The sequence below is a fragment of the Pungitius pungitius genome, chromosome 13 (assembly GCF_949316345.1).
Source record: "Pungitius pungitius chromosome 13, fPunPun2.1, whole genome shotgun sequence".
In the NCBI taxonomy this organism is placed as follows: domain Eukaryota; kingdom Metazoa; phylum Chordata; class Actinopteri; order Perciformes; family Gasterosteidae; genus Pungitius; species Pungitius pungitius.
Window position 1 is genome coordinate 12,195,146 of NC_084912.1, and position 19,889 is coordinate 12,215,034.

Below are 19,889 nucleotides of genomic sequence, written 5' to 3' on the forward strand. Positions count from 1 at the left end.
GGGTGCGCTTATGGGTAGACGAAGAGCGGGAAAAGACAGTCTTTCTCCAGGGAGCACTAGATAATTCCCAATTGAGCTCGTCGGCTGCCACCCGCACGCAGCCAAGACAAGACAGAGACTATTGATTTAGAAGACACTGAACTCTAATTAAGGTGGAAGGCAACACACGCAGGTGTGGGGTGCACCTGTTTTTTGTTTTTTTAAAGGATGATTATCTACATCGGGACAATAGCACACTGCGCCTCTCTGCGGGAGCGACGTCACACTCCGCGTACACACACACACACACACACTCACACACAACAACTGAACACCCTCCGTTCCTCCTCCTCGTCGTCGTGCGCCGGTGCCAGCACGAAATTTGGCGGAGAATGGAAGCCATTGGTGCGAGAGAGCAGACAGCGATCCAGGACAGGTGAAGACACTTTTCCTGCTTGACGGGCGGAAACATTCCTGTACTGCAGGCTCCAACTCTTCAGACTGAGAGAAATCTGCCCGGCTGAGTAACGGGCCATTTGTAAAAACACAGCTGCTAGGCTTCAGAATGAAAGGGTAACCTGGCCACTGATATTTAACTCCAGTGTTTTCCAGAACCATCCTTGCATGCAAAAACATATTGCTACTGTATTCTAGCAGGAGGAGACACTGCTGGATGGATGTCCTTCCACATCACATGACAGCTGTTGGTGCACTCAAACTTTGGCCATTTTCACAAGAACCGTCCTGCAAATGCACAATGCAGGTTCTATAGCCACAGATCCATTTCAGGGCCATCACCTGTTGCTATGAAGTCGAGTCGAAACCGGCCCGTGTGTCGCTATGTGCTTTTGTGTGTGGGCGCGTGACTCTGACTTGGCGAGAGCATGTGTTTTATCAGTTGCTGGTGCTTGTTTGAACGGAGCCGCGATGAAAGCGTAGACAAACACGGGGGAATGTCAACTCAGGACTAAAGTCAACAGACAGAGCCTTGACTCTGCCAGGGACCCCTGTGAGAGAAGCGCGCCCTTCGACATCGCACCGGACTGTCTCCCCACACCAGCGCTACTCGTCTCCGGCCGACCTCCGCGGGCAAGACAGCAATATATTCAACATAGACACCAATGTGTGAAAGACGTGGGGAGAATGTGAAGTATGAGAAACACAGTTAGAAGAAGAAAAAAAATGAACAAGCTCATAAAGAAAACACAGACGGAAAATCCCATTAGAAATCTGCAGACACAATATTCAAGGGAAACTCAAGGTTTTTTTCGCTTTGAATTTATAATAGAGAGTAGGCCCCCATGTATCTTGGGGGGGAGGGGGGGCAAACGGTAAAGTAGGTTAACATCTAAAGTCAGAGCTAAAGCTGCCCTTTTTTCTTTGTCCATTTTTTGTGTGGGAAGCCAGTAGAGTGGGACTGAATCCCCATTGACTCAATGTGCTGAGACATTTTCCCTTTTACCAGTGCTAAAGTAGGCATGAGCACTAATCCTCAGGGGTTAAACGAAGTCTCCTCTGGGGCTTCCCTATCCTGAGAGAGCCGGGGGCGGCTGCTGCTGCTGCAGCGCACGCAGAACTTTAATGTGTTTAGGAAAACTTTCTTGAACTATGCAAAAGGGACACATGCTCAAAACTTGGTCATGCAAGACAGAAACAATGTTAAAGCAATGTAGAATCTCCCACGGCAGCTACTCAGGTGAGAGGCATGAATGAGAGAAACGCTGAGGATGATAAAGCTAATGAAACTTTAATCATCACAAGGGGGGGAAGTGGGTCACTGGAGCAGCAGCGGAAAAGTTAGGCATGCAAGTAAAAAAAGTACAGAGTATTACAAAGAGAATTACAAATTCTGGTCACTGCAAGGGATCCAAACAATTCAGCATCCGTGTTAAGCAACTGACAATCAAAGAACAGAGCAAATACTTAGGGTATGCATACACTAATGTGTGCAGAACCCTGCTTGTGCAAAAGTGCTTATTTAAATGGGTACGGAACAAATAGCTTTTGCAAATGATAGTCACAGTGATGCATGTTGCCAAATAGGGAATGCTGGCATTTTCCACATAACAGTGACCTTTACAAAGAGAAAAAACAATTTCCTTATTTTTGAGAGCCGATTGCAATGGTATGCAAAAACTACGGTTCAATCAACAGAAGGACTGTTCACCAATAACACGCGCCACAGAAAAGGGACCATTTTCCATTTCAAATTGCCATTTTCACACCACCACCGAGACAACATCAGTAGCTGCCAACGTCTGGCAGCTGCTGCCCCCGGTGTCTTTCCCCACCGCTGCGTATAAATTCGCATTTGCGTCATTGCATCTGTGATAGATGTTGGATATAATGGCACGGTTTCTATTTACGATACAAACCTAATCTCCTCCATCAGCGATTTTGCTGGTTCACTTCCTCTACCTTTGGTTGCCTTTGATGGGTCAACTTAAAAGGAGTTCTTACTGGCCTGTGAGATGTCACGGCTTCGTCTCCATTGTTTAGCTTTTCAAAAATGGAACTTAAGATGACTATATTTCACACGCAAACAAAGCGGTCTTCATGCTGATCATCACTACTTATCACAATGATACATTCTATAAGCATATCTATACACATAAGCACACTTTTTTGTTTTAGGTGTGATCCTTTTCTATGGCTCCCCTTCATTTGTCCTGGAATTAGTATTACTGTCACATGGCACTTTAAGTTGTTCATGCAAACTGTTTTGAACAAAAGTGAAATCATTTTTAAGTTCCCGGAACTTAATTGCATGGGGAGTGATTTGGAGAAGTTGTGCATGATTTCTTGCGCTGCATTAAGGGGAATGACAAAAAAAAAACAATACGTCTGAATTTTCATTGATTTAATGCCCCTTTAGATAAAGAACTTGTCAATCTCCAACACACTCAAACTTAAAATCCTCCCACGCCTCAACCCCATTACTGCCAATGTAATGTACACCACCACCACACACACACACACACCCGGTCCATCAGGAGGTTAACCTCAGAAACACCCCGGCAGCAGAGTGGGATAAAGAGGGTCTACTCCAGTTACTCCCAGTATAACCAAAAACATGTCATTGACAGGTCCACCGCAAGCGCCATACACTCTCGCGCTAATAAGTGGGCGGTTGGTCTAGAAACGCTTCTTTCACGAGGGTCATAAATGTCCCCTTGACTCAACCGGTGCTTTTATTCCCCCGTCATCACTTTCTATAGGTTTCCTTTGAATGTGGCCCTTGGCAGCAGAGGAATGAGACATCCGATATCCAAGTCGTTGGGGATGAGTGCCAAAGGGCCGGTGTCAGACGCTGAGGCGCAGACACCTCCGTGTGGATGGGTTGGTTTGGAGGTGTTACCTGCTAACACCTTCTGGTGATGTTTAATGCCAATTAAGTTGCTCCGCTTCCCGACGATGCTTCTCTCCACCACAACGACAGAATGTCAACACAACTCTACCCAGCTTTGGCGGATATAAATACAATGATGCAAACGGAATGATATTGCTCGACACAACCTTATGCAAATGGGGAACTGGGTAATGAGAATATGCATTTTAAGCAAGTGATGGAAGCGTCGGCTCGGAGGGGAAAGCACCAACAATACAGAGTTTTCTCTGTAGTGCATGAACATGTGAAAATCTCCAATTGCTTTCGTATTTTCCTAGTGGTTAGTCATCCTGGGTAGAAATCATTAAAAAAAAAAAAAAATGATGTGACTCATGAGAGTAAACAAAAATCACCAAGATCACGGAGTAAACAGAGACGGAGTTAGTGTTTGGCAGAGATAAGTGAACTCTTTGATCACATTGACAACAGCTCCGTGTGACATCCTGCTTCTCTTTGCCGCAAATGCTGTTGCTTAAGAGCCGTACTTCCTGTGTGCGTGTTGTAGTCAACGGGGCCATTACAGTCCTTGGGCTCTTGTACAATCAATCTTATCTTGTCTGGAGCAACAAAAACTTGGTTTGTTTCACTAGATAACACTAGCCTCGACTTCCTCTACTTGCAGCTGTAAACCCTCACTGACCCTTTCATAGGACAAGCAGACTCCTAATCTCAAAAGGACTACAGCTCTAAAGTCACCAAATAACGGGAAGCAATGTGCTGCTTAGTTTGAGGAATCGGAGAAAAGCTGCGGGTTTGTCTTCAAGGCTCGGTCGGCGCACAAGCAGATAAGAGTCCATTGTATAGATAAATGCTACCCGTTTCACTAAAGCTGGAGAAAAGATGCTAAGTTGCTTAATTGCAGATTTAGTGCAAGAGCAGTAAACCAGTTACAAAGCAAGAGAGAAGGGCCTCAATTAGCTACATTGGAGATGTATGCAGCACTGTGAAAACACTGTATGGTAATTCTAGCTTTTGCCTCCTTTATTGTGCTGATTAGTGCATTGGGGAGAGGAGGGCTGCTCCATCTAATCTGATCACACAGCTTTGTGCCTGAGGTCATTAACCTATGGGAGGTTCTGAGGTTGACAAGTCAGCTCCTACCCCCCTCTACCTTTTTTTATGGAACTCGCTCATCCCTCAGTTCCTCTGTCTCTACAAACAACACAACAGCAACCACAAAAACAACCAAAGAAAACAAAAGAGGAGGCAGAAAAAGGAAAAAAAAACAGCTGACGGGGCTATTCGCATGGCTCGTCATTCTTCCACAAAGACAAGGCCCAAATGGCTGCTGGCCGAGGCCCCTGGTCTTGCCGAAGCAGCAGGATGTCGGCCCCTTTAGTCTCAGTGGTCGTTGGCTCTTGTCTTTTTTCCGCATCCTCGTCCCAAGAGATGAAGGGCTCGACCTAGCTCTCAACATCTGGGATCTGCATCAGAAAAGACCAGTAGCGTTCTGCATGGCAACCATTGGCCGCTTCATGTATCTGACATCTGCATTCATATGCATAAAAGGCCATCAAGCTCCACCAGTCAAGGCTTTTGCTGCCAACCGTCATGGGCAATTCCCTACATTTACATCTCTGCAAAACCTCACTAATGAAATACAACATCCGTTTTTATCTAGTGAATTATCCTCTATTTTTCCACCAGGAACCGTGTTTCTATCGCTCACACACACACACACATTGCGCTTTTTGCAAATCAAATATGTGACTGTTCTAGCATAACTAGCAGCACCTCTCATCCACAAATCCCAGTTAAACTGTTGTGATACTGAAAAGCTGCCTGTCAGGATGGCAGAGCGGAGATGAAAGGCCCACAGCAAAGATCTCTGTTGATTGCCTGTACAGGATGAATATGCAAATAAAGCAGAAGGTAAATGAAAAACAAAGCGGGGGTTTTGGCAGCAGCCCTTTACATGTTCCCCTTTATTTGGCACTGGTTAAGAACACGGAAAGTCTATAAATAATGAATTCCAGTCAGAGCAAGGAAGGAGACATGAGGGGGAAATCAGCCTCCACTTTTCCCCCGTGAGCCCCTGAGCAGTTTTGGGGCCTATTGTATTTCACACAAGCTCTTCAGTGAACATGCACTAAGCTAAAATGACAGATAAACGGAAAATTGAGCGAGATATAATAACATCCAGAACACCTAGCTTATATTGCACCGAAACAGACAAAAAGTAGGGCACCACAGCCGGCCAACTGCAAGCCCCATCTATTGACCAAAAAATCAATTATTCGGCCGGAAGTCTGTCATGAAAGAAAACAACTGGGATGAGGACAAGCTGATATAGAACAAGACCAAGTGCGCACTCGACAGTCGTTCCTTTGCCACCAGAGCCAAATGGCACTTTAGCCAGCACTTAGCAAAATCAAGTGGCTTAATATATTTAGCTGTCTTTGCGCACGCACACACGAAACAAGAGTAGGAAACAACCCGTGTGTTGTCTAAACACAGTGAAGTTGGCCAGACAGACCCGAGTGAATCCTTGGGAAAGGAGAGCGCCCTCCCCCTATAACAAAAGACGAACGGGGCTACAGATTTCCCCTGGTCTTGAGATAACAGAAACCCAACACCGCCGTTCTCCAGTGGGGCTCTTTGTACGTCTCAGAGAGGGTCAATCAGCAGCCGCTGACAGATGTGTCTGCAGTCGATTTAGGAGAGGAAGGCATGGTGAGGTCAGGCGTAGGCTTCTCCGCTCTGCCCCCTGGGAGGGAAGACAAGGATCAAGTCAGGATGTCCGAGAGTGACCCCTTCTCACCTCGCGGCCTTCGGCGTACAACACCTGGACTAATATGACACGATTAAGCTCATTAACAAGCGAGAGACGCGTTAATTAAGCCGCGGCGGAGGCTTCGCGCCCACAACAGCAATTTAGGTGGATCTGTGAAAACAGATTTGCCTCAAAATGAATGGCAGAGAGGGAGACGAGTCATATTTGTTTAGAAATCCCATTGTGTTTTGAAAAAAAAAAAGTCACTCCATCTGGAAAGAAAACACATTTGAGAAAAAAAAGTGAAAAAAACTCCATTGGAGGTCTAAGTAGATTTGGCAGATGCTCCAAGAGTCTGCTCAATTAGGCACTCCAGTAGGATGGCAATCACGGTTCTACCGCGTGCCCACGTGGCGGGCCGCAGTCGCAACGCGCTCGCTCCCGGCAAACAACCCGGGCACCAGTTGTGCTGCTGCATAATACGCGTTCAGTGGGAATGAACGCAGACCCCGCCGGCGTTCAAAGCTCGACGGCATAAAGGAGCACATAAAGTGGAAGCCGTTTGGCTAAACGTGGTGTTTGGTGAATGACACGTAGTCTCGGAGTCTCCACGTTACCCAGACAGAGTTGATATTCAACAACAGAAAAAACAGGGCCGCTTCACTGCAGCTCCTCGCACCGAGTGGTGGTGTCGGCCCTGCCAGGGAGCCAGAGGGGGTGAGGGGGGGTGGGGGGGGGCGGGGGGGGGCGGGGGGAGAGTGTTGGTGGGGTCAGCTTTGCTGTGCAAGCCTTTGACTAACAGGGTGACTCACTGCCGCTTTGGGCCTTGAAGGCAGCGAACGCGCCGCTTGGCTTAAACATTAAACCGGGCAGGGACAAAGAGGCCGGTCCAGGTGTGTCAGAACAACTCGCATCCTGCAACACAGACTCACACTATTGGCGCAATTTTAAGTTATTGGTTTTAATTTGTCATCAAATATCCATTATCTGTGAATGTTTGGAAAGAAATACACAAACTGTTGTCTTGTTGTCCATTCTCAAACTGTCTGCCGCCATGCACCGACCGCCAAGTCAAATTCCTTGTATGTCTGACATATTTTGGTAATAAATGTTTCCTATTTAGCGTGGTAGAAGTTTTTTGTTTTTACACTTGCACGGCCTTGTCACACATTCCTTTATTGTGTTGGAGAAGACATGTACGCTGCCGAGATGATAAAAAAACACCTGTAATAGAGACAAATCATGACATCGGTAATGAAGCCACCGGTGCCAAAAAAAACCTAATCATGAATTATCATGACAAATCTCAAACGAATATGCAAATGATCATTTAACTACAGCTCACAAAACCCCATGCAGCTACAAACAAACCACTGCAAGCAAAGCTGTGTGTGTGTGTGTGTGTGTGTGTGTGTGTGTGTTTTATTCTCACCAGGATGGACACACACTGTACATCTCCACTGACAGTGAGCATTGCTTTCCAACCAGTGACTACTGACTCTTAAGTGCACACATCTGAAAAGGATGCGAGTGCCTTTCCGCTTTCCTCCACTCCCCCTAGTGTATACACATAACACTGCATTTTACATTGCAGAGGGGGGAGAGAGAGAGAGAGAGAGAGAGAGAGAGAGAGAGAGAGAGAGAGAGAGAGAGAGAGAGAGAGAGAGAGAGAGAGAGAGAGAGAGAGAGAGAGAGAGAGAGAGAGAGAGAGACCCCTCCTCCAGATGACATCAGTGCTCTACTGAAGCAGGAGGCAAACACAACTCCACATTTGTATTGAGATCTACCCGAGCACCTCCGTCCCTGCACAGCCTACAGATTGTGTGTGTGCTGGAGTGTGTGTGTGTGTGTGTGTGAGGGGCAGCAGTAAACATAGCAGTGCTGCTACAGATAAACTCAAAGTAGAGATTTTTTTGGGATCTGAAATTTAAATCCCCATAGCTTGGATTGGATTATTTTTTCTCCCGGCTGTGAGCCCCAATTTAAGAGGATACCTGTTACTTTCCCTTTTTGTTTTTTGATCATAGAGGTAAGTGCGCTTTTTGCTGGTCCAGTCCTGTTGGGAATGCATCCTTTTCATCTTTTTGGATCCTATCTCTGGCAGAAGGAATTTAAAGTCATTCGGGATCCTCAGCAGTTGCTTGTATTTTAATTACCCCTCTTTTATTATTGTTTAATTCTCGACTCCAAAGGTTTCTGTGCGCAGGGCAAGTCTTGCGATGCAGCGAGAGTAAAGTGTCCTTCTCTTCCAAACAGCCCGAGCTGAGCTTTGCGAGTCATTCCGCTCAGCCTGGCAGATTTAAACAGATTATTCATCTATCTCGTCATCTCAAGTCTCTCTCATGCCAGCTCCTTTCTGCTTCGCCCCAATCCAAATGTATCCTTAACACAGAGCCCTCTCTGAGGAGAGGGGGGGGGGGAGACTTCTATCCAGTCCTCCGCTGGATGCATACACATTTCTCGTTGCGACACGTCAAATGCACACTCAGTAGCCCGCATCAGTCACAGCGTGCATTTATTGGGATTTTAAAGAAATTAAGAGCGGCTTCTAAAACGTCCCTGTTCCCATACTTCACCTTTCGATTTCCCTCAGCCGGTGGGAACCTAAGCGGAGGCGAATACGCAAACCTCATAAGATTAGGGTAATGGGGTGGCGGGGGGGGGGGGGGGGGGGGGGGGTGTCTGTGTGATTTTGGTCTCGGCGTCGCAGCCGCCTCGCGGACACCCGGCGCGCCGCTGAGATTGCGCTGCGCGTCCCGCGGAGTTACATGAAGGGGCAGCTGGAGAAACTCCGCTAAATGCGCCTCCATCGTCGCTGTGCGCGCCACTTCTGTTCCTGCACTTCTGAAATGGACTGTGGTCACAAGCGTGTCCGCAGATAATACAGACGCCCCCCCAACACACTCAGAGACACACATCATACGTTGTGGAAGCTGCATAGCCTGCTGCATTGTAGACGCAAAATCATTACGGTCCCCTGAAAATGCACAAAATAAGGGCAATTTAAGTTCCATTAGTGCACAAGCAGCGGCTCATTTAACGCACATGATGGAACGTTACGTTAACAAATCCCCCCCCCCTCCCAAAACAATATACAGCTGCTAATAATCATCCAGAAACACCTCGTGCTCGTCGGGCCGACTGACAATCTAACGCCAATCCGTGGTGTTGGTGCATCAGATTCTCTCTCTATTCAAACCCGCCATTAGTCCCTTTGGATCGATGCGATAAAGTGGGGCGCATTCAGTTGTGCGGCTCTGTGTGTGAGCTGGGTGTATTATTGGCATCACCAGGGCAGGGACAGTTGTTAATCCAATTTAACGTGGCCTTTTATCCACACGCAACCATACGGTCATCCGGGCTGTAAATGATGCATGCATATGCTGCAGCCCATACTCCACTGAATCAATAGTACACGCAAACTTGACTTGGATTTCCAGGGGATGGGACGGTGGCTCTTTGTTGTTCAGTGTGTTTGAGGGACAGGGAGATAAATAGCCTGTTAAACCGAGCAGACATGAGGACAGACCCAATTGTCTTCAGCGATGACTTGCCTGGGGCCAAACTCCCCAGTCGATGGCTTTCAGAGGGAATTCAAATTGCAGATTACACAACTAACCAGGTCACTACAGGAGGAATTTGAGATTGCTATAAAATATCAATGACTGTGTGATGGGAAGTATAATAACAGAACATCCATGACTACCAAGGCGCATTTCCTATTCCTCACTGAGGCCTAAATCAGTTATTTTCATAATGTATTTTGCCACTAAGCAGCAACCATCTTACATCCTTTGCATGCTTTAAATGTCCAATAACGTCTTATTGGTTACTAAAAGTAAATGTGTAAAGCGTAATTACTGCAGGAAAAACATTTGGACTCCGGATGAAACTGCACAGTGGCTAATGGGGCGGTGAACAGACCTCTGTACTGTAGGTAGCTGTCGAGCTTTTGCCGAGATGGACTTGCTGAGCAGCTTAACATGAGTATTTGCATGTCAAATCCAGACACACACACACACACACACACACACACACAGAGACATACATTTCCTCTTGCAGTGCCGATCACCCCCATGTGGGGAAAAACGACTGCAGCTGGCACAGATCTCTCCTTTCAGGCTGTTACAAAAGAGAGACCCCCGTCTCTCCGAGGCCTCTCTGTGTGCTCCCAACGTATCATCTGGTCGGCCCGTCTCAAGGCAGCGGCAGGAGGCCACACACCAAATCCCAGAAACTATGACGAGATTCCTGCCCATTTTCTCTCGGGCTAAAAACGTGTCCTGTGTCCCTGTGAATTCAGATGTGACCATGAATGTTCCATTGTGTGTCGGCAGCAGAGCAGGCCGCTGCCCGGTGTGGTGACATGCCACTTGCTAATGTGGGAGTCAATGGCAGGCTTCACATGGCAAATGTCAGAAATACACCTTGTTTTAGATCTGAAGAATTGGACTCTTATTTTTATTTTAGGTACAGCAAAATAGTCCTACTACCAAAATACGTACATTTATTTGCATGATCACACACCCACGAATGATTCCCTTATTTTAACTTAAACTACACCGCAAATCAAAAACCATTTTCACTTTTAAAATCTACAAAAACTAAAATGGAACCCGCAATAACAACATTGTGTGCCATCAATCATAATTCAAAACTATATTATGAATTTGAATAAATAATCAAGAGCAGATACAAACAACATTGATTTCCCAATGGAAAGCTCTACTGTGGTTCAAAATTAATTTCAGGGCTCATGAATAATTTAATATTCAGCCATTGCATCTTATACATTCCCCCCCACACACACACACACCCAAATGAAGCCCATGTATTCTGTATTTTACTAAAAGTCATTATAATCCGCAAAACATTAAAAAGCCAAGACATTTGCTGACTGGGGGGCACAACGTCTCTGGGCTCTGCCGTTGCAGATTAAAGTGCATTTATGCTTGTTGAGCTCTCAATGGCTATCAGTGTCCAGCTTTGTCCGAGCCTCCCACGCTCCCGACTGAAAGGTAACTAGCTGTACAAACACACACAATTTTTTACCAGGATGCTCAATTGAACTTTGCCAGTTCGGATTAAATGAAGCAGAAGCCACTTTGACTGCTACAGAAATCCCCTGTCGGCCGGCGGAGCTTATTAGAGCGGTGGAGAAAGACATCCATCAGTAAAAAAATGTTTAACTCCGCCTCAGTGGCACTCAAAAGGATTGTGTGTGCGTGTCCGTGTGAGTACACCTCCGCGTGTTATCTTATTGGTAAATGCAAAAGAAAAGAGTTTCAACATAGACGGTATGAATTAGAGGCATTTTTAATTGCCTGAATAAAAGCTCTTTAATACCTAAACCTCCTCTGTTGAGGCTAGAAGGTCCACATGCTTGCCTTGTAGCGAACAATGGAGGGGGGCCACTCTCCCGAAATCCGATGAGCGTGGAAAAAGAAAGGGGAGCTTAAAAAAAAAAAAAACAGCCAAGCACCTATTCCAGACTCTGCACCTCGTAAAAGTAAGCATGATTACTTCTGAGAAATCTCCCACGATACATCACACGTGGTCTATGATACATACGGTCTCTGCACTCTGGTCGTAAAAGAATAGCCGAGCACTGCACTGCACACTAAACCACATTCTGTTACCTCAGCCGCCAACTGAGTTGTAGTCGCCAAAAGATAGTTGAGCAAACTGGAAATGTTGCACCTTTCCACATGTGCGGCTTTTTCATGTGCAGTTAGGCGTCGCTGGGCTCTTAATGAGACAGAGAGGCTGTAATTTAAAATACTTGGTTTTCAAGGACTCAAGCCCTTAACGTTACTCAGAGAGAATTTTACAGAATGAGCTGAAAAGGACTATTCAAAATAGCTTGACTCAGAGCTCCAATAAAAGTTCATTCCAACAGACCGAAGTAACATATCCCTCTATCATCTCGCCATTTTCTAAAACTCTACTGATTTTAATTTCTTTTTATTCCAGAAGTTAGAAGAGGTCACATCTGGTGCTTTTTCCCCAGACTCTAATCTAAAACTAATGTAATAGTGGACGAGGGGGCCGTGTTTAGAGTGAACAGAAGGAAGGGGTTGCATTATTATTAGACGGCATCCCGGCAATTGTAATCGAGTTTCAAGCCTCTCAGGCCTCTAATCTTCTCCTACAACTGTTAAATGGCTGGGCCTCTTGTTCCCAATCTACCTACATGTTTTACCGCAAACACCGGCAGCCAGCAGGTCACGTGAATGGGCGCATATAATGACACAAAGCTATTGTGTTGTAAGAGGAAACATAACATTTTCTTTGGCAACGGGAATTCTATTTTTACAAACAGCAACAGCATTCATAGAGGATTGGGGGGGGGGGGGGGGGTCACAGAGACAGAGCTGGGAGTGACGGGGATGGATGCAGCAGCCGCCCTCCTCACCAGTCTAAATACAAATCGGCCTCATTTGTCATCGGTGCTTTTTAACAATGCAAGTACTTCAATGAGAGTTGACTGGATCCATTTGTCCTCTCGTGTGGAGTTTGTTATTGACTCGTTTTCTAATAAGCAAACTGGACTAGAAAACCACAACACGAGGACTCAACCCTCAGCCATTGTGTCGGGGTGTGGATCCTTGTTGTCTTTTGTGTGTGCAGAGACATTCTTTCTTGTATCCCCACAGGAAAAATGTGTGGCGTGTTGGACTTACAGGCTGTAGAAGGTCAACAAGCTAAAGAACAGGCCGAATTTCCACATACAAAAATCATAATGTGTGGGAGGTTAGGGTTCAGAATTTAAAACACATTCATCAACCTAATTAGATTGCCGCAGCATCAACATGAAGTTCACTTAAGGTTTCATACTAAAATACGAATATCATAAAAGTAAAGGGCTTAGGAAGAGATAATACATAAATAAGACAAGACATCTTCTATTCTCTCTTTTCCCGATAATCAAGACAGGACTTTGTACTGAATGAATGTTGGCACTAATGAGGTTTCTATCTGGTTTTCTTTCAGAGCACCATCACCGGTGTGAGGAGAGCGCCTACGAGTCGAGCTGCAGATTCGCGAGCATCTGGGCCCAGAAGGATAAGCGCCTGGCCCTGTTTTGTTCTATAAAGGAAAGGAGAACACTGGTTATCCGCTTCAGGAAAAGGGACCAAAGCCCTGGATTAATGTGTATATAGGTTTGACAAGGGGAGCAAAGGATTCTGGGCTACCTGAAGACCTGGACTACACGAGTGAACAGGCCCGTATTGAGCCGGTGGCACAGGGGATTGGCATGGCTCAGACCAGCTTTGTGTCATCTCATCATGCCTGTCAGGCTTGATTGCAGGAAGGCGCCTTCGAACTCTATACAACTCCCCAAAAATCTCATTTGCAGTTATGGCTGTTGAGCTCGACAGCCAGTAGGATTTTTAATATTCCCTGTGAGCGCGTGTTTTTGTCAGTGAGAGGGAAGTTTTTTTTTCCTACAGGCTTATCTGCCATGGTAAAAGCATTGGAAGCATGAGCCTCTGACTACACAGAGGAGGTCATCTTCCAAACAGGGATCGGCTCAGTAAACACTGACCAGGTCAGGATATCGCCAGAAAACCCCTCGGACAAACTTTTCTTCCTTCCAGAAAGGATAAGAGCATATTCAAAAGGAAGTCTTGATTGGATCTTTGGTGTCTGCAACGGATTGACGGCGCCCTTTAAATCAGGTATGACAAGTACGGATTACTTTGCTTTTTTCCACTTCAGTGACCAGACCACACTTTCTAATGAGAGATGCAGGGAGAGAGGTCGTGGCAGGAATGCAGAGTTAAAGCAATAAATCTGTATTAGCTTAATTAAAAGGGAAGTGAAAAAAGGGACAGACAAGCAGTTGGCACAATCTGCTTTGCGCCACGGTTATTGTTAATATTAAGTTTATATATGTTATTAAATATTTTTTTCCTTCTATTAGATGCAAAGAAAACATGGAACAGATTTTCTGTGAGGGGATAGATAAAGCTCACAAATGAAAACCTGATCCTCTTGTATCTAAAACGTGCTAGAGACTTTAACTGTGAGAGATATTCCTTCCCTCCCTTGTAAGAACCCAGTTAAACCCCAAAATTTCAATGGTGTGATGATCTTACAGGACTTAAAGAGTATGTCAGTTCCACAACAGCTCATCGACAGAGCCTGACTTTGTTCACTTTTGCGGTCCGTAGCGATGAAAGGCAGCCTTGAGATACAGAAAATGTGTAAAACAACTAAGGGACTCCATTACATTTCACCAGTCAGGGCCAATCATATGCAATTCACCAAGCTCAGAAGTTGGACATTCATTTTTCAATAGAGGTTCTGTTTCTAATGGAGGTTACTTTTTAAACTTTTAATCTATGAAATCTACAGATGATGTGAAGATAGCTTCGGAGCAAAGAAAGTTTATTGGGGAGGAAAATAAAGCCTCACTCTTATTATTACTGTCTGGCAATCCTAATGATCAATTCAAATACATTTAATTGGAGGATTTCAAACTGATTCCTTTAGCAGCTATTTAATCTAGAAAGTGCTGCAGGCAGCATTTCAAACACACAGCAATTATGAGAACAGGAATTTGGCTCTCCTTTAAAGGGCCCTGTGCATTAACTGTACCCTTGTGTCTTCTCCCCAGGGGCCCTTGAGTGATTAGACGGCAAGGCAACACAGCTTCAAGATGGTGCGTCAATGCAAGGCCGTTATCCTCTTCCTCATCAGGGTGGGGCTGCTGCTGGGCCTCGCTAACCCCCTGGTGACCTCTGCCTCATGTCCCTCAGCCTGCCGCTGCGACGGGACCTTCATCTACTGTAATGACCGTGGCTTGACTTCCATACCCACAGGTCTGCCCCAGGATGCTACAGTGCTCTTTTTGCAAAACAACCGCATCAGGAGTTCAGGTATCCCTGCAGAGCTCCGCAGGCTGTCAAATGTGGAGAAGATCTACCTGTACTGCAACAACCTGGATGAATTCCCCACTAACCTTCCTCTCGGACTGAAAGAGCTCCACCTCCAGGAGAACAACGTTCGGATGATTACCCATTCCTCCTTAGCCCAAATTCCCTACATTGAGGAACTTCACCTGGATGATAACTCTGTATCTGCAGTCAGCATAGAGGAGGGGGCCTTTAGGGACAGCAATCACCTCAGACTGCTTTTTCTCTCCCGAAACCACCTGAGTACAATTCCTTCAGGCCTACCCACGAGCATTGAGGAGCTCCGCTTTGATGACAACCGCATCTCCTCCATTTCAGAGCAGTCACTGGAATATCTGATCAACCTGAAGCGACTAATCCTGGATGGTAATCTGCTCAACAACCGGGGCATCGAAGAGATGGCTCTCATAAACCTGATCAACCTGACCGAGCTCTCGCTAATGAGGAACTCCTTGACTTCTCCGCCAGCCAACTTGCCGGGAAACAGTTTGGAGAAGCTGCAGCTACAAGATAATCACATCAATCGGATCCCACCTGGGGCCTTCGCCTTCCTTAGGCAGCTGTATCGCCTGGATCTGTCTGGCAACAACCTGAGCACCCTCCCACAGGGTGTATTTGAAGATCTGGACAATCTCACCCAGCTCCTGCTGCGCAACAACCCCTGGCAGTGCACGTGCGAGATGAAGTGGGTGCGTGACTGGCTGCGGTCGCTGCCGTCCAAGGTGAATGTGCGTGGCTTCATGTGCCAGGGTCCCGATAACGTGAAAGGCATGGCGATCAAAGACCTAACCACAGACATGTTTGACTGCTCCGATTCAGAACTCATCTCCCCGTATGAGACAAGCACGGTCTCCAACACTTTGCGCCCCACACAGCCCAAGTGGCCCTCGTTTGTGACTAAAAGACCTGTGGTTAAAGGGCCTGACATCGGTAGGAATTACCACAGCACGACCACGTCCTCGGGCAGGAAGATCATCACCATCAGCGTGAAGTCAAGTACTGCAGACGCAATACACATATCATGGAGGGTGTCACAGCCCATGACTGCCCTACGGCTCAGCTGGCTGAAGCTGGGACACAGCCCTGCCTTTGGCTCCATCACTGAGGCCATCATGACGAGGGGGCAGAGGGAGTACCAGCTAACGGCACTGGAGCCAGAGTCTTCCTATAGGATATGCATGGTTCCCATGGAGACCAGCAACATTTACCTGTCAGATGAGACGCCCGTGTGCATCGAGACAGAGACTGGTTCTCACAAATCACACAACCCGACTACAACTTTAAACCGAGAGCAGGAGAAAGAGCCTTACAAAAATTCCAGTCTGCCTTTGGCTGCTATCATTGGAGGGGCTGTGGCTCTTTTGGCAATAATCGTGTTGGCACTGGTGTGTTGGTACGTCCACAGGAACGGTTCACTTTTTTCCAGAAACTGCACCTACAACAAAGGCCGCCGAAGAAAGGATGACTATGCCGAGGCTGGCACGAAGAAGGACACCTCTATCCTCGAAATACGAGAGACCTCTTTTCAAATGATACCTATAAATCACCTGCCCGTGTCTAAGGAGGAGTTTGTGATACACACGATTTTCCCACCCAACGGCCTGACTTTATACAAAAGCCCACACAACGAGAACAGTCTGAGCAACAGGAGCTACAGAGACAGTGGAATACCAGATTCAGACCATTCCCATTCATGATATTGCGCATGGCCATTCGTGATGAGTGCGTGACATAAACAGAGTGGCAAGACTTTTTCACAACACTGGATCTATAAGACTAAAGAAGCAATGATCTGTACATTTGCCATATAATTTATATTTAAGGACATTTTATGAGGACAAAGAACGTTCCAGTTGCAGGACAGCATTGAACCATCAGTGGGTATTGTAACCAATTCTGCAATTCTATATTTTAGGAATTTGTAGTAATTTGTACTGTATTTTCTTTGCTTAAGGTTATCGACCAACTAAAAGAAACTCTGTGTTCTACTGAGATATGATGACTTGTCAACTGTGAAAGTGGGTTTTCATTGCTGTGTTGAACAATCAGACCGTAGAGAACCTTGTAGTATAAGCACAGGTCATTCTTTTAACTTTGTGGCTGTCTGAAAAAAAAAAAGGCAAAAAAATGACATGAAGTAAACCAAGGCACAGCAAATTGTCCATTTCGCGAAGTAGGTGTGTTGCCCTCGAAAAGAATGGGCAGTCAGTAGCCGTCTCCACACATTGCGGACCAAGAGTATCCAGTATTCTCCCCGGTTTGAGGACGAGTAACTAAAGATGAGGTGCCATGCTTTATTTCTCTGCTTTGTTCCATGTGTGATTTTTCTTTCCGTTTTGCAAGAAGAGGAAACACAGCAAAGCAACCCATGCAGGGTTCCAGTGTTTCTCACAGGATTGTAGACCTTAGCACAGGGCAGATAAAGCACACCGACCTTAAGGAGCCCTCTGCTCCTCAGAACAAGTAGACTGGACAGGCTGACACAGAGGACCCCCCACTATCTCTATTTGTACAAGCCAACAATGGCCCAACGACAATGGCGGCATTCTTTAGTACCATGTACCATACGTCATTCTAGTCACCAGGCTGAAAAGATAAAAACACGATCGCTTCCATTAGAATTACCACAGTGTCAGCAACTCCTTGCTATGAGTATTATTTTGTATTATTTTCCAAATGAACACACTGTTATGTTTCAACAATTTGAAGTTAACTGTTCTTAACAATTGAAAACCAAAGTGCATTGTATGCCCTTTGGCCAGTCTTGTATGTGCCTTGATCCAATGCTTATTGTATTTAGCTTTTTAAGAAACCAGTGACTTTTTTTCATACACAATTGAATATGAAAACTATTGGTCATATTACAGAATAAAAGTGGATAAAAATAACTTCTCTCTTCCTTACCCTGAGTCCAACACACTTTAATCAAACTACTACTTTGAATTTTAAAAATTGTTATCTAAAATCACTATAATCCCACAATTCTTTTTTTCTACACATGAAAAGGAAATATTTGTAGAAATGTGAACTGGCCTGGAGTAAGAAAGAAGGCCAAAAGGACATGTTTTATTCATTCATGTCTCAAAATACAGCCCAGGCGATGAAAAACACAATATACTAAATTGTTATCCTCCTGAATGATCTGAACTAGGTTTTAAGTTCATAGCCTTAAACCACATCTCTGCTTTGAGGACCATTGAACTCTTTAACGATAACCAAAAATACTGTTCTTGAAACCCCGTTTTCCACTCCATGGGCAGTCAGCAGAGCAACATCTGCTCGAGGCCGCTGCTGTTCTTCGTGCGGTGAAGCCATGTGTGACTTATCCGATTGGCCGTGGAGAGAAATGTCACAGTAGAGTCGAAAGAGGCTGTGGAGAGATTGGACTCGAGGGTTCGATGAACCTCCCGGGCACCCGGGCAAACAAAAACTAATGACGAGGCACCATATGGAGGGTGGTACCGGCAGACCCTGATGGGGATGCCCGTCCCTGCAGAGGACAAAGTATATAAACACTGCTCCGGGCAGCACATTTAATGACATGGTCGCGGCTCACTCTGGCAATGGCCTATGAAAAGGTGCACATGCAAAAGCAGTAAAATAGCCCATTAGGCCATTCTCTAAATGCATCCAAAAGAACACCTTTTCAAAGAGTGAAGTTAATACATTTCACACCATACGGACTGACCGCACACCCACACAAAAGTATTCCTTGTGTATCCCAGAAAATAGTGCATGGCTACATTCACACACCCGCGAGCTCTCAACACAGGGAAAGATTTAATTACAGTAAAGGGAGCCGCTAAAAGCTGCACACGCTATCCAAACCTTAAGTATACACTAAGCCTGGCCTTTACACTAAATATATAACACATTACCTTGAAATCAAAGCAAACAGTCTACTTTTAGGAGTGTAAATAGTAACCGTTTCCATATGAACGCTGTCAATACTTCTTTGATGGTAAAGCCTTAGTGCTATTTTATCTGAAAGAAAACTAAAGGATGAAACCTTGAAACGTTGGTAATTATTCTGTTGATACTCTGAAGTGAACAAAGCATCTTTGTTAGGGGGAACATTTATCACACTTTTTTATGGTGGCGTTCTTCAGACGCATTAAAGAAACACAACGTGTTTGCAGGTGAATTACTAAACAAAAAAGACGTTCACAGGATCTACTCCTCAATGAAGGAGAGAACCCCTTGAAGGGTTCAAGTGTTATTTTTAAGAAAGCTAAACTAAAATACCAATAAGATCACTCTCTATTCAGCAGCGTTTCTCTTATGTTACTGATGAGCTTTTGAGATGAAGTTCATTTCTCACATGGGTTTGTAGTTGGCCCATTATAGCTGTGACAACGAGAAAACCACTCTCTCATTTTCACTCACCTGTTTGATGAATGGCGGTTTGGTCCAAATGGTGAGAGGAGCATGCTATTGTTGTGACTTTTACTAAAAATAATACATTAACCAGAGCAGCTTTGTGCAGTTTGGCCGACCAAAGTACAAGACAAAATTGATGAACCGGAGTGCTGACGACCCCGTGTGACCTCACTTATCACTCACGACCCTTGACCCAACAGTCCCTTTAAACAGTTCTTTAATCACTCTCGTGTTCACACTGAGGTCAGACAAGAACAACAAACGACAGAAGATGTCCCATGCATTTGTCTCCTGTGTGACACACTCAGAACCTAATTGTGTTTGTCTTTTTTGTAAAGATTAAAACTAATGACGTAACTGCACTGTCTGCATCAGGCCCATTGTAATGTAATGGTCAGGCAGCCGGTCACATTTGCATCCCTATAGACGCTCACATCGAAGCGCCCCTGGATGACCTCACCGTTGCCGACAGCTGAGCGTGGTTCTACCGCATCGATGCCATTAGCGC

The 19,889-nt window shown here is 45.6% G+C and overlaps 2 protein-coding genes across 4 annotated transcripts in view; one reads left to right on the forward strand and one right to left on the reverse strand.

Moving 5' to 3' along the window:
- The window catches only part of macrod2 (mono-ADP ribosylhydrolase 2), a 343,095-nt gene that overhangs the window by 266,731 nt on the left and 56,475 nt on the right, over nt 1-19,889 (reverse strand). The gene's annotated exons all lie outside the window — the stretch shown is intronic.
- Nucleotides 7,836-17,905, forward strand: flrt3 (fibronectin leucine rich transmembrane 3). The gene is made up of 3 exons (XM_037466485.2): nt 7,836-8,109; nt 13,074-13,762; nt 14,704-17,905. The coding sequence occupies exon 3, from the start codon at nt 14,746-14,748 to the stop codon at nt 16,696-16,698; it is 1,953 nt and encodes a 650-aa protein (XP_037322382.2). The 5' UTR covers nt 7,836-8,109; nt 13,074-13,762; nt 14,704-14,745; the 3' UTR covers nt 16,699-17,905.

Excerpts from the sequence above, each read along its gene's own strand:
- flrt3 (XM_037466485.2), top strand. The coding sequence starts at position 14,746 with ATGGTGCGTCAATGCAAGGCCGTTATCCTCTTCCTCATCAGGGTGGGG.